The sequence below is a fragment of the Cynara cardunculus genome (genome assembly GCF_001531365.2).
Source record: "Cynara cardunculus var. scolymus isolate 2C chromosome LG 11, CcrdV1, whole genome shotgun sequence".
Classification (NCBI taxonomy): domain Eukaryota; kingdom Viridiplantae; phylum Streptophyta; class Magnoliopsida; order Asterales; family Asteraceae; genus Cynara; species Cynara cardunculus.
Genome location: NC_037538.1, coordinates 16,457,029 through 16,470,447, shown reverse-complemented (window position 1 = coordinate 16,470,447; position 13,419 = coordinate 16,457,029). Strand labels below are relative to the sequence as shown.

Sequence of the window (13,419 nt, the reverse complement as noted above, 5' to 3'; positions counted from 1 at the left end):
CATAGTTAAGGTTTTTTTTAATCTAAAATATTTTTTAAACTAATCATATAAACTAAATTACTCTTTCGGGTCCTTAAACTTTTTGGGTCCTGTGCAGGTATCCAGACCGCCGTCTCGGGACGACCCTATGCACGTAAACTTTTTATTTTAACTTTTTATTTTCCAGATATTTTATGCGTAAAATTTTCTGTATAAAATCTTTTTTTTTTCATAAACTTCTTATTTTAACTTATTTTTCTTTTCTTTTTACTTAAAAATAAACTATTTTCTGCATAATTTTTGTTAGAAAATAGGTTCTTAAGACGGCTAAAAAGCCAAAGTGATTTGTAATATAGATATTTGCATAAAAATTCCCCATTTTTTATTTGTTAAAGTAACTTCCCTAGGGTCGACATACGTGTCAATCATCCAGCCACTTTGGTTTCATGACATCCACCCTTCACGTGACTCGACAATCTCTCATCAGTCATCACGTGAACCGCCATCCAAAACCACCACACCGCCACCGCGTCTTCTGTTTTCTATATATTGCACCTCATCGTTCATGCTCAAAAATCTCAAAACACTTTATCAATGGCTGACAACCATCAACCACCACTCTCCCACCAGGTGGCAAAGGCCACCACCGCCGTCACCCTCGGCGTCTCACTTACGGTCCTCTCGGGCCTTACCATGTCCGCCACCATCATAGGACTTGTTCTGCTAACCCCGTTGCTACTCATATTCAGTCCCGTGTTGATCACGGCCGTTTTCACCTTCTTTCTGATACTCGCCGGATTTCTTACTTCCGGCTTGTTGGGTGTCTCCGCCGTGTTTGTTTTTTACTGGATGTACTGTTATGTAAGTGGAAAACACCCTATTGGTGCCGATCGGCTAGACCGGGCCCGTGAAAGGATCGCCGGAGCAGCCATGAAGATGAAGCAGTTTGGGCATCAGACCGACACCCAGAGGGAAGTTGGTCACTAGAAGTCGTTCTACTTCTAATGGTTGTAGTGCACCCATCACCGGCCACCGCCATCGCCATCGCCATCGCCATGATCACATACTTTTGTGTGTTTTTTCTGCAATGTTAGTATATGTTTACGACTACAAGGACCGGGCCGACCCGATTACAAAAAAACCAGCCCGTCATTTCAGTCTAATATATAAGCTTAACAGTTTCATTTCTAATAATCCCAGGGACCGATCAAGAATTCAAGATCCATACTGTATTTATAGCTTTGTTCTGTTGATTTTTAACATAATCCATCTAATTTGATTATTTATTTATCCATAGGTTTTTGCATTTTAAAGTGATCTTTTATCCAATTGTGCGACCAATTAAACTATGATTTGATTTAGGGGTGACTATGGGATGATCGGGTTGAAGACATTTGAACAATTCAATCCAATGCTTGCGGTTTAAAAAATCTTAATTCAACCCAAACCAAACCAAGTGCAACCCAAGCCAACTTGTACGGGTTGGTCGTGTTGATACTTTGGTATATTAAAATATTTTTTTAACTTTAAATATGTTATTTTTTTATTCATAATTTCTTTTCATCATCAACCATTTGATACAACTTATCCATACTTCTTGTATATACACTACAAGAAAAATGATCTTTAGAGAAGGTATTGTTTTGTACTTAAAAGTCTTAAAAGCTTCTCTAAAGCCTTTAGATAAGCTTCTCAATTTTGTCAAAGACCTTCTCTATGTGACGGTAGGTGAAGGTTTTAGAGAGGGTTTTCGAAGGGTGTGTTTTTGTTAGCCTTTAGAGACGCTTAATTGAGGCTTTAGATACACTTTTAAAACTTCTCTAAAGGTTAGTCAACTTTTTATTCAAAGCTTCTCTAAAAGTATATATATTAGCGACACTTTTCAAGTATTTGCGACGGTTTGTAAGAGTTACTAAAAGATACTTTTAGAGAAGATAATGAAAAAGCTTCTCTAAAGATATTGGCTTTAGTGACACTTTTAAAAAACCTTCTCTAAAAGTCCTCGTTGGTTACACTTACAAAATCTTCTCTAAATATGATCTCTAGATACACAGACTCAAAATCTTCTCTAAAAATTATTTTTAGTTACACTTTTAAAAAATTAATTCCTTCTCTAAAAAATATATTATATATTTATTTCATCCATAATTCAGCTATACATATATATTATAATAAAATTAAACTAACAAATAATATTAAATTAATCAGGAACAAATTAATAATAATCTCAAAACAATTTAATATATATAAGAACCATCCAAATTTAATATTCAATTAGTTCATATATCGTCTAAATTTATCAACAAGAAAACATCCAAAATCATCATAGCATGTTTAACGATCTTGAGTCTCCGAACGTTGGTCTTGAACAGTTAACGAAGATGAAAAACTTGGAACTGACCGGCCGGATACAATTGTCCTCACCATTTGTCGCAACTCAGGGACTTCATCCTTCATAAGAAAGAGCTCTCCATCCTCCTCCCCTTTCGGTTGTCACTTCTCCTCCATCATCGCTCGCACCTCCTCCCTCCGTCATCGCTCACACCTCCTCCTTCCTCAGTCGCTTGTCACACCTCCTCCCTCAACCTAGTAGTTCCTTATTTCAACTGCGCAAATGAAAAGGGAAACAAGAAACACAAGTAAACTGGTATACGGTCTCCAAGTAGAAGAATCATTTTCCAATGCAACATATTCAAGATTTTCATTATAAATCATAACAATAAATTTGATGGTCCGATCTTCCAATTATCAAAATTCATCACCAAAAGCCGCTTGCAAGTACATAACACATGCCTCTAGATCCAAATTTAAGTGCAAGAAAGTCGAGTTACATATAGGCACTATGACTGCTACTACCCTATCCTAGCCATGACAAAAAAAACATCCTGCCTCTAGATCTTCCATTGATATGGATGCTGCTCAATTCTCTCCAACAAATAGGCCCACATGAGGTATAGTAATTTCAGAAAAATCACTGCTTCAAATCATGCCTGCCATTTCTAGACAAATTATTTGTGTACAAAGAGCATAGAACTATTACACGATTTGAAAAGGATTGGTAGGCATGTAGTTCTTCTGCTAGATATGATATTACGTGTATGATGGAGGTTTACAAGCCGGACATGCTGTAAATGGCAACTTAGTGACGACTATGCAAGTAAACATGGATTTAGTTGATGGTTGGCACACTCACTGGCAGTAGCTTCTCTGAATGAAAATATTTCCCAAGATATGAACCAATTCACCTATTATAACACACTACCTTCTCCATATAGCATATGCATAATACCTCTTCCCATGTGTACATTGTGATCTCATCAATAACCAAGGAAAAAGGTGGTAAATATGTGCCTAGTAAGAATAATAGAATATCTTCCTGACTTCATGACACTCACATAGAATCTATATATATATATATATACATATATATATATATGGGAGGGTTCATGTGAGAACCGCAAATAATTTAAGAACCAAGGAATTGATTTTATAGTGTGTATTCATTCATGAATATACACTCTGTACATTTCATTAAACCTGGGTCTGATGCCAAGAAGGTTGCACCCGAAGTAGTGGCAGAGTACACATTCCATGCCCTGCAACGAACCATGCCACCAGCTGTCCCAGCTGTTATGTTCTTGTCAGGTGGTCAGAGTGAGGAGGAGGCTACTGTCAACCTCAATGCCATGAACCAATACAAGGGAAAGAAGCCATGGAGATTTAAAAACTTTATGAGATTTAAAAAGAAATTGATCAAGCAGTTATGTTAAAATAACTTCTTAAATAAAAAAAACGAGAGAGACCGGAAAGAAACAGAGAGGAGATATAAAAGAGATGCTCTTAAACATGGTTACAGGGATACGTTAGAACCGAGGTATATGTAATATGTATATTGGGATTTACAAGATATCCATGAAAGTTTCGAAAACTTATACCCCAATTAAACTGAAGTCGAGGAAATAAAAGGAAAAATCCATCCATCCATCACAAATGGAAACGGCAGGTGTTTGTGATGTCATAATATTTTTTTTAAATATATAATATTTATATATGGCAAATACTCATTTTGTACCTTTTCACCTCTTAGGAAGTTGGGTTGTATCATACCTCTAGGACAGTGACGCTCAGTGTAGATGATGAGATTTATAGCAATAAGCATAGATGCAATGCCGAAACAACAAACAGTTGTCTATCCCAGAACAAACACAAACTTCCAAGTGAATGTTTCGTGCATAACTAGGAGAAATGTTATCTAATTGAAAGTGACGTGATACGACAACATTGTAATGGGTCACTTGAAATAATCATATATATATATATATATATAAAGTAAAAAGTCCATACCTTGGAACTAAAAAAATGGAGGTGAGCATGGCAACAGTGATGGGTGTTGGATTGGTCCTGCTGCTGCTGATTCTAACACTGGCCTTGCTTCATGCATGTGCTTTCCCAAAGGAAATGGATGGCATCCCAGGTAGCTTTGGTTGGCCATTTTTAGGAGAGAGTTTGTCTTTTATATCTGAATTTTCAAGTCCTGCTGGTATTTTCAGTTTCATGAATAAAAGGCAACAAAGGTAATCAATCTCATATCAATTGCAATTAAATTTGTTGCTTGCTTATAGCAATTAATTAACGTAGATACGGAAAAGTGTTTAAGAGCTATGTTCTTGGACGGTATATGGTGTTTACGACCGGTATGGAAGCAAGTAAGATGTTATTAACAGGAAAAGATGGGATGGTTAGCTTGAACCTGTTCTACACCGGTCAGAAGGTGTTGGGCCCCAATAGTTTGCTTCAGCAGAACGGTGAAGACCACAAGCGCCTCAGACGTCTTATTGCTGAACCCCTCTCCATTGACAGCCTCAAATTGTCCTGTTTTTAAAAGTTATTCAGACAATCCAAGTATACCTGATTAAAATCTCTCCAAGGTTTCCAGTAAATTGCCCATCAATGTATTCTTCAGAGTTTGCCAACTAGAAAACAAGGCACCAACCAATATTAGAGACAGAGGTTATGACTGACATGTGGATACTTATTCTTTTTCTTTTTCATGTAAATGTATTTTCCTATATTGTGCCTTGTGCTCTTGGTATTCCATTTCCTTTCCTCTGCTCATCCTCTTCCTTTTTATGTTCATTACCTTAAATCATTCCATATTTATTAGACTTAATGGACAAAATGCAGTAATTTATTAGACTTAATGTCGAATGTGAGATTAGATAATAAGCTAGGGCAGAATGCAGTAATTCATTAGACTCTGCAGATCTCTGTAATACAAAACTTGGTGGACAAAATACAGGTTCAACAAACCAAAAAGCTCTATGGACAAGATCCTAATTATTGCTGCAACTAACAAGCTCTAAACAACCTAAACAAAAAAATATGTAAACAAATAAACGTCTTTGAGGCATTTCCTCAAACACCTTTTAAGCATAGGAGACAAAAAGAGGAAACAGAAGTGAAAAGGAAACAGAAGGAAGAAACAACAACAGAAAAAAGAAACAAAAATAAATTATCTGTTCGATCAGATCCACTAGCTGATCAAGGTGATACATCAATACCACCATTGTTACCTATTCGAGGTCTGTGAAAGAAGAAAGCTAACTCTATCTAATATAGATTTGTTTTGGCGCTTGAGATCAGATACGCAGAAAAGGGATTTGATATTGAAACACAATAATGTTACCAGAAGGAAGAATTTACCTGTAATCAAAACCATAAGAATCAGATGGAGTTCTCCGAGCAACACCGTCCTCCGTAATCGCTGCCAACGCCGGCCTCCAGTGTTTTGTCGAGTTACCTTGTGTCATACCTCACTGATGACTAGGAACCTCGGTGGTGATGGTCTCAACCACCGTTGGAGGTAACTAGATCGATGTAGGAGATGAGAAGAGGATGATGGAGCAACTAGGGCTAACACTTTTTTATATAATTTTGATTTATTCATAAAATATTTTACATACCCTTATCAAATTACACGGAAGCGTTACTAAACTATTTGTCCAATTTTATTTATTTTTAAAAACTTTTTTAACTTTTAGGGACACTTAAGAAACCGTCACTAAAGCTTTTGTTTCTACTTTCAGGGACATTTTTCTAAGAAGTGTCTCTAAAACCTATAGAAACATTTTTAATAGTTTATTCATTGACTCAAAATCCTTCTCTAATAGTCTCCTTAACTTCAGTTACTCCTTTTTACTTTTGTAGTTTCATTCCTTCCCTAAAATGCATCTTTAGGTACATTTTCAAAACTTCTCTAAAAATTTCTTCTCTGAAGCTCATTTTTCTTGTAGTGATATCACGTTCAGTTAGTTTTCTCAATTTATATATATGTTCACAGTTACTGAACACATATACGAATAAGTTATATGGAGATGTGAATAGATTGAAAATATATGTATATGAAGAGCGTACGTGATAGGGTAACTGTCTAATCTATATATTAATAGAAATTTAACAATTATATTAAATCTAAGAAATAAAAGGTCATCGGGTTCATCAGATTGGGTTAGGTTCAAATAATAGCAACCCAATACCTACAGTTTGAAAATTTTACAACTCGATTATATCGGGTTGCTTCGGGTTGAGTTATTTCGTGTTGAGTTATCGGGTTGATAATAAACATTGTATCAAATCATATATTAATATCAACTTATTTGTATAAAATACAATCGACTGGTAGTATCGTATTAATATGCAAACATGGTTGGTATTATATTATGGTTATTGAAAGTTGTATACTATAGTAGTATCATGATACTGATTTATTTAGTTATTTTTTAATTTTTTATGTATTGAATATTTAACTTTGTAACTTTAATTATTTTGTTTAAACGTTTATCTTTGTAATTAAAAACCTTTAAACATCATAGGTATTACTTGGACTTAAAATGTTACACAAAATTTGTAAGAGTATAATAAGTTTTCATATATGTAACTTGAAGTTGTTATAAAATCAATATCAATATGTACCAACCAAAAAAATTGGTACCAATTAAATTGACACCAACATATAAGTTTTTAACTTCTTCTGATAAATAAATTAATGAATTTTTTTTTAAATAATTAAGTTTTTTTTTTTGAATAAATAACTTTTAGAAATTGATTAGCTGTATCAGTTTAATCTAAAAAAATTATATGTGGCCGGCTAGAAATGTTATAAAGTAAAAGAAAAAACTAAAATCAGTTTTATCGTTTCCAACTATAAGTCATTCAGACATTTCGCTTCTCCATGTTGCCCATTGGCGTCCACTCTCCGTCATCGCAAGTCATCGTCATTGGCCTTTGCTATTGATCACCCTTTTGTGATCTAATTTATCTCGATTCTCTTTTTTCTATATCTATGCATGCTCTAAAATGCTAGAAAAACTGGAGAATTGGAAGACAAAAGAAAGCAGATAAAAAAGAGGAGAGGGATGGAAGGGAGTTGGACGGGGGAGATGGGCGGTGATAGAGAGCAGACGACAATCAAGCGAAGACGGGTAGTGATGTCGTTAGGCGCGAGGAGTTTGAATGACGTGGGATTTGGTAAAGATACTGATTTATTTATTTTTATCTAAAATCTTCCTAGGTAAAGATACTGATTTATTTATTTTATTTAAAATCTTCCTAGTTGATTATACGTAACTTTTTTTGGGTTAAAATGATGTAAGTTACCAATTTCAAATGGTTAATTGGTTTATTTATTCAAAACAAAATTTCAAGCACTTACTCATCAAATGGCAAAGTTCAAAAAGGCGTAGCGTGGCGTGATCAAGTCTGAAGTCTTACACGTTATGGCGAGGACTCGACGTTTTTAAAGGTGTGATATAAGGCGGCAAATTTATATGTCATATATAGAAAACATATATCTGAATTATATATATATATATATATATATATATATGTTTTCTATATATGATCTAATCAGATAATAATATTAAACATACATGCATATTAGAAGAAAAATCACATAAATTATTATTATAAAAATAGGTTTTTGGTTAAATATTTAAAGTAAAACTTAAAAAGTTAATTTTTCAATTTCATTTGAACCGTAAGTCTATAACATTCTATGAACTTGTGAAACTATAAGTGATATGATTAGTTAAATGTATAAAAGTGTAAAATCAAAAGTTAAAAGTGTAAAAACACAAAAGATAAAAAAAATATTTGTTTTTGGAAAGATATCATGTATTACAAAAAAAATGCGTGCCAAAGCGCGCCTCATGACGCCATGGCGTGAGCCACGCCTTTTAGAAACGCTCTGGATTATTTTGTAACGACGGAGACGCGTCTTGCGCCTCTCCATGGCACGCTATTTGAACATAGTTTAATGGTCAAAGTTCAATTGTTTATTTATTTAAAAGTTTCAAATACTTTATACTAATTAAAATGAAAAAGCTTATTAAATTTTTCTTTCACTATTTCATGATTTACAATTTTTTGTTATTTTTTATTTAAAGTTTTTATTTTTTAACATTATTGAAATTTATAGTATTACAGTGAAGATTATTAATTGAATGGTGATGATCGGATGGGAAACCTAGTTTTATTGGATTCTAAATTACTATCTAAGAAATAATTGATTTAATTCAGGTGTGGAAATTTAGGATCCAATCCAATTCAATTACAATCGAACAATCGATTTGATTGTTTGATACTGGTTGGATCAAATTAATTTCTACCAACTTGTTTTAATTAAAAAATTTAGGTTACCCGATCCATCTCAAATCCACCTGGAAGTCTTCAAGCCTTACTACGTGTAACACTCGGATTTTAGTACGTATAATAAACCCTTAGTGGATCGAGCAAAATGAAGCATTTAAGCTTATGGAGTGAGATGCAACTCTTGTGTTATGACCCTAGGGTCGCAATGCCAAAGTCGCATATGGTATGTCATAAGTAGCAAAATTCTCGAGGTTGAGGCGACCCTTGCACCGCGAGGCTAGGGTCGCGAGGCGGCTTTAGGATGCGGGAGAACCTTGTGCTGCGAGCCTATGGTCACAAGTCAGGGTTGCGGGTTGCTATTTGGGCATTTAAGGCGGATTTCAGCTAGGGTTTTCCCATATCCCCCATTCTCTACATTTCTCCTTCATTCCTCTCTTCATTTGGGCAATTCTACCAGCTTTGGGGACAAATGTTGGAGGTCTTTGGAGCAATGGAAGGTATATCTGTGGGTGTGAAGATCTATGAAGGTTGGTTTCGAGATCTTGAAGAGGTAAGATTTTTGGTATTTTGAGATCTAACTAGGGTTTTGTTATGGACCTAAGTTTGGGATTGCTTTTGGTGAACTTCTAGGTTGGTTATGACCTGGATAAAGCTTCTAGAGATGGATGCTAGTGGATCTTTAGCCTTCACTGTTCTGGAAACTAGAAATGGCTTTGGAACCTAGGTTTACATAACCGAGCAAGGTGGGTTCAAGTTATTTTGTGAAGACTTTGTACATGCCAAAAATGTTCATTTTGAAGCATTAATGTGTTTTACTTGATATTTATTAAGTGTGTGGATCATGTGGTGAGTTTTGCATATTTGGTATATTTGATTATACAAATCTTTTAAGATACTCATATCTGGGGTTTTCCAACAGTCTCAAGATTAACACTTTGGTAAATAAATCTTGAGAGTGTGTCATATGATGACTTATTTCTTAAATGAAGGTTGTTTGACATTCTCGGGTTTTATAAACCATTTGGAATATACACATTATTGTGTTATAAAGTATTTTGGAGATATAAATAGTATGATTTCATTTGGAAATTGTCAACTAATGGATTCGGGCCCATAACCATGGGTTCCAATGCACGAGATCTTGTAGCACTTACCAATGAGGTAATGATGAGTTTTTAAGTTAATCATATTTTTGAAGCATGTGTTTGCATAAACGTTGGTTAAATACATTATGTCGCTTATGATGACCTTCAATTTAATACTCAATTGAGTTGTTAAGTTTTTGGCTTGGTTTTGACTCAAATGAGTCTTGGGGACACATTTCTGGTTTAATTTGCTTTATGTCGAGCTTTGGAGTAATATGTAATTATGACATATTTATTTGAAATGTTGCATGTTTAGTATACGTGGTCATTCATTTGGAGTCATGTAATTTAGACTGTAACACAATAGATCCATAGGCATAGGAGTCAGTTTGAGTGGGATAAACATTCCCGTAATGTAAATGAAATAGGCATTGGGTCTTTATAGACAATAAGGTGTGGGCTCGTTGAGTCGAGCATCAGCCATTGACCAACAAAATATAATTTCTTGTGAACGAGCTTAACTAGGAGTTTTGGAGATCCCAAGGTATAGACCTACTATGGGTGAACTTAGTAACTATACAAGCAATAGACATAGAGTTGTTGAGCTTGTTACATTAAACTATAGACTTGGAGATATTGATTTTAATGAATGTATAATCCGTAAGTGACCCTATATAACATAGATATATGACCTACTTTTCTGTTTAGTCACATTCAATGGAATCGGGTTTTCCCCGTCACTAAAAGGTAAGTTTTGGGAAATGATATTTTATCCATATTTTCATGTTATCTTGGGTATGAAGAGTATCAATGATTTCACGTTTCAGACGTTGTTTATTGTTTATATTTGGTTGTTTCGGGATACTTGAATTTCGTTCATGATTTTTGGTATTTGAACATCAAGCCTTCTTTTGGCTTTGTGAGTATTGGGTTTTAGTTTCATATAAATGTGTGTTTTGATTTATGGGTTTTCATCGAGAAAACGGTGGGGATTGAAAAGATGTTGCCTTTACGATAATGATATTTCATTTGCAAATTACGATTTAAAAGCATTCTTTCAGTTTTACAGTTTTATGATTATGATGAAAACTTCTTTAACTCACTACGCGTGAAGCCTAACCTTTTTTATTTGTCGATACGTGCATTAGGTCCTTGTTGGGGTTCGACACTAGGGACGCGTGATGAATTGAGTGCTAGTTAGAGGCACGAGAAGGATCTAGCTATTCGGTGATGTCTTTCGCATTTGGAGATAGCAACTGTTATTGGATTTTAGTAACACCCGACCTCAACTTAGTTTTTATGTAAGACTTGATTTATCAATCGTTGATGTTAAATCTAGATTGACTATTCGAGATAATTTAAATATTGATTTATAGAAATGAATTTATCCTACATTATGGACTAAAGTTCTAATAAATCTGTTTGCACAGCTCTTTTAGGAACAGTTAATTTACGATTTTTTCTATACAATTATAATTCCTTTTGTTTTGAATTATGGTTATTTTTGTATGGTTTTAATTAAAATAAATAAAGAAAATATAATCATTACTTTATTATATTTTATATCTATTAATAATCCTAAAATTTTAAAAATACTATACATACATACAGGGGCGGATACAGCTTAAGCTGGTTGGGGTCCTGGGCCCCCAACAAAAAATAAATAGGAAAGCCCAAAAAAAAATTTACTTGTATTTTTTTTAGATGTAATTGGGCCCCCAACAAAATGAGGTAGGAGGCCCCTTTGAATTGCAGGAAACGAGTCTGTGAAGAGTGAAGACGTGAAGCAGCGCTGAAGTGGGTTTCGTGTGAAGACATATCACATACGCATACGGCAGCATACCGAATCGATTAGACGATTACCGCATACGACATACGACTTACAAGCTCAATTCTTCTTCTTCAGTTCTTCTTCTCCTGTTCTTCGTCCAGATCCAGTGGCGCTGTGGCCTGTGGCGGACGGCGAGGAGAGGGCGAGAGGCTGCGTCTGCGAGCCTGCGACTGGCGAGCCGCGAGTGGCCACGCCGACTACCGACTGCGAGGAGAGGCTGCGAGCCTGTTCTTCTTTTCTTCTCCTGTAAGTTTATTTTGTTCTCGCCTCTTTTCTGTAAGTTTATTTTGTTCCTTTGAGGCTTTGACAGTTTGACTACTTGCCTACTTCTAGTTCTAGTCTTTTACTTGGTTTGAGGCTTTGACTGTTTCTGTTTGACAGTTTGACTACTTCTAATCAATTAGTAGTATTTTAGTTTTTAGGTTAATTTTGTGGTGATTGGTAAATATTTTAGGTTAATTTTGTAGGTTAATTTTGTAGGTAATTTTGTTATTTTTGTAGGCAATTAGGCAAATCAAATGGAAAGATTTTTTAAAAGGAAAGCATCAACACCTGAATCGAGCTCTGCTCCTTCGATGGCTTGCGAAATTGATTTGAACGATCTTCCTTGGTAAAAAAATTTTATAACGTGCCCCCTACAATATATTTTTCTGCGTCCGCCACTGCATACATATATACATACATACACATATACATCTACATACATACATACATACATACATACATACATACATACATACATACATACATACATATGTCCCTTCCGGGACATCCGATAAAATTGGAACGATACAACATACATATATGTATACATACATATATATATATATATATATATGTATATACATACATACATACATACATACATACATATGTATACATACATATATATGTATATACATACATATGTACACATACACACACACACACACACACACACATATATATATATATATATATAGATTCATTTGAGAAGTGGTAAACATTTGAAAAGTAAATAAGTTATCAAAACCTTTCATCTAGTTAACATTTGCGCTTTGACTATGAAGTACCAGATAATTCATCACATGAGTATATGGAAGATAAATGGGTACTTTCGTAACTTTTACAAATAGGCGGCAAATATGTTCATATGTGAACTCATGTGATACACATATAAACTATATGTGAACCCATGATAATTGATTCATAGATGGACCAACAGGTTCATATATGAATCAGTTAATTAGTGTATATGTGAATCAATTAAAATATTTTATATGTGAATTATACGAGTTCACATATGAACATATAGTTTATATGTGAATCACATAGGTTCATATATGAACCCGTTTGTCGCCTATTTGTAAAAGTTACGAAACTACTCTCTATATTTTCTTGCATATCCGTAACTTTTGACCAATCAAAGCCGTAATTGTTGACCAGTTAAAATCGCAAGTATTGACCAGTCAAATCCAATCTTGACCGTATGAATGACTAGCTTCTTTATTTCTCAGTTATTTACCACTTGTCAAATTAACATTTGACTATATATATATATATAGAGAGAGAGAGAGAGAGAGAGAGAGAGAGTGAGTGAGTTAAAAAAATAAAAAAACCAATTCTACATTGTAAGCTTAAGGACAAATCTTGACCCAAGATCTCTATTTGATACAACAATTCACATTAAATAGATTTTTTAATTAAAATTATTAACCATGGTGATTATTAGTTAAAAAAGGAATTCAGTTTCAATCATTTCAGGTTTAGTTATATTAGTTTTTCATTTTTTTAATTAAAATTTTTTATCGCCTTAATTTTCAAACTAAGGGGGTGTTTGGGATTGCTTATTTAAAACAACTTATGCTTTTTTGTAAAAGTGCTTATTAACTTATG

At 34.2% G+C, this 13,419-nt stretch overlaps 1 protein-coding gene and 1 long non-coding RNA gene across 5 annotated transcripts; one reads left to right on the top strand and one right to left on the bottom strand.

Annotated features, from left to right (window-relative positions):
* Positions 1–564: 564 nt before the first annotated feature.
* On the top strand, positions 565–1,407 carry LOC112522088 (oleosin 1-like). Its single transcript, XM_025131161.1, has one exon. The coding sequence runs from the start codon at positions 574–576 to the stop codon at positions 964–966; it is 393 nt and encodes a 130-aa protein (XP_024986929.1). The 5' UTR covers positions 565–573; the 3' UTR covers positions 967–1,407.
* An 831-nt stretch (positions 1,408–2,238) lies between these two features.
* On the bottom strand, positions 2,239–5,857 carry LOC112521631. 4 transcript variants are annotated; one of them, XR_003070097.1, is made up of 4 exons: positions 5,683–5,857; positions 4,324–4,851; positions 3,517–4,168; positions 2,239–2,585 (listed from the first exon to the last, which is right to left on the bottom strand). It is a non-coding gene; the product is annotated as an uncharacterized LOC112521631 (long non-coding RNA). The 4 variants fall into 4 exon arrangements; XR_003070098.1 differs by lacking the exon at positions 3,517–4,168; XR_003070099.1 differs by lacking the exon at positions 2,239–2,585 and having other exon boundaries at positions 2,621–4,168; positions 4,324–4,952.
* Positions 5,858–13,419: the final 7,562 nt, after the last annotated feature.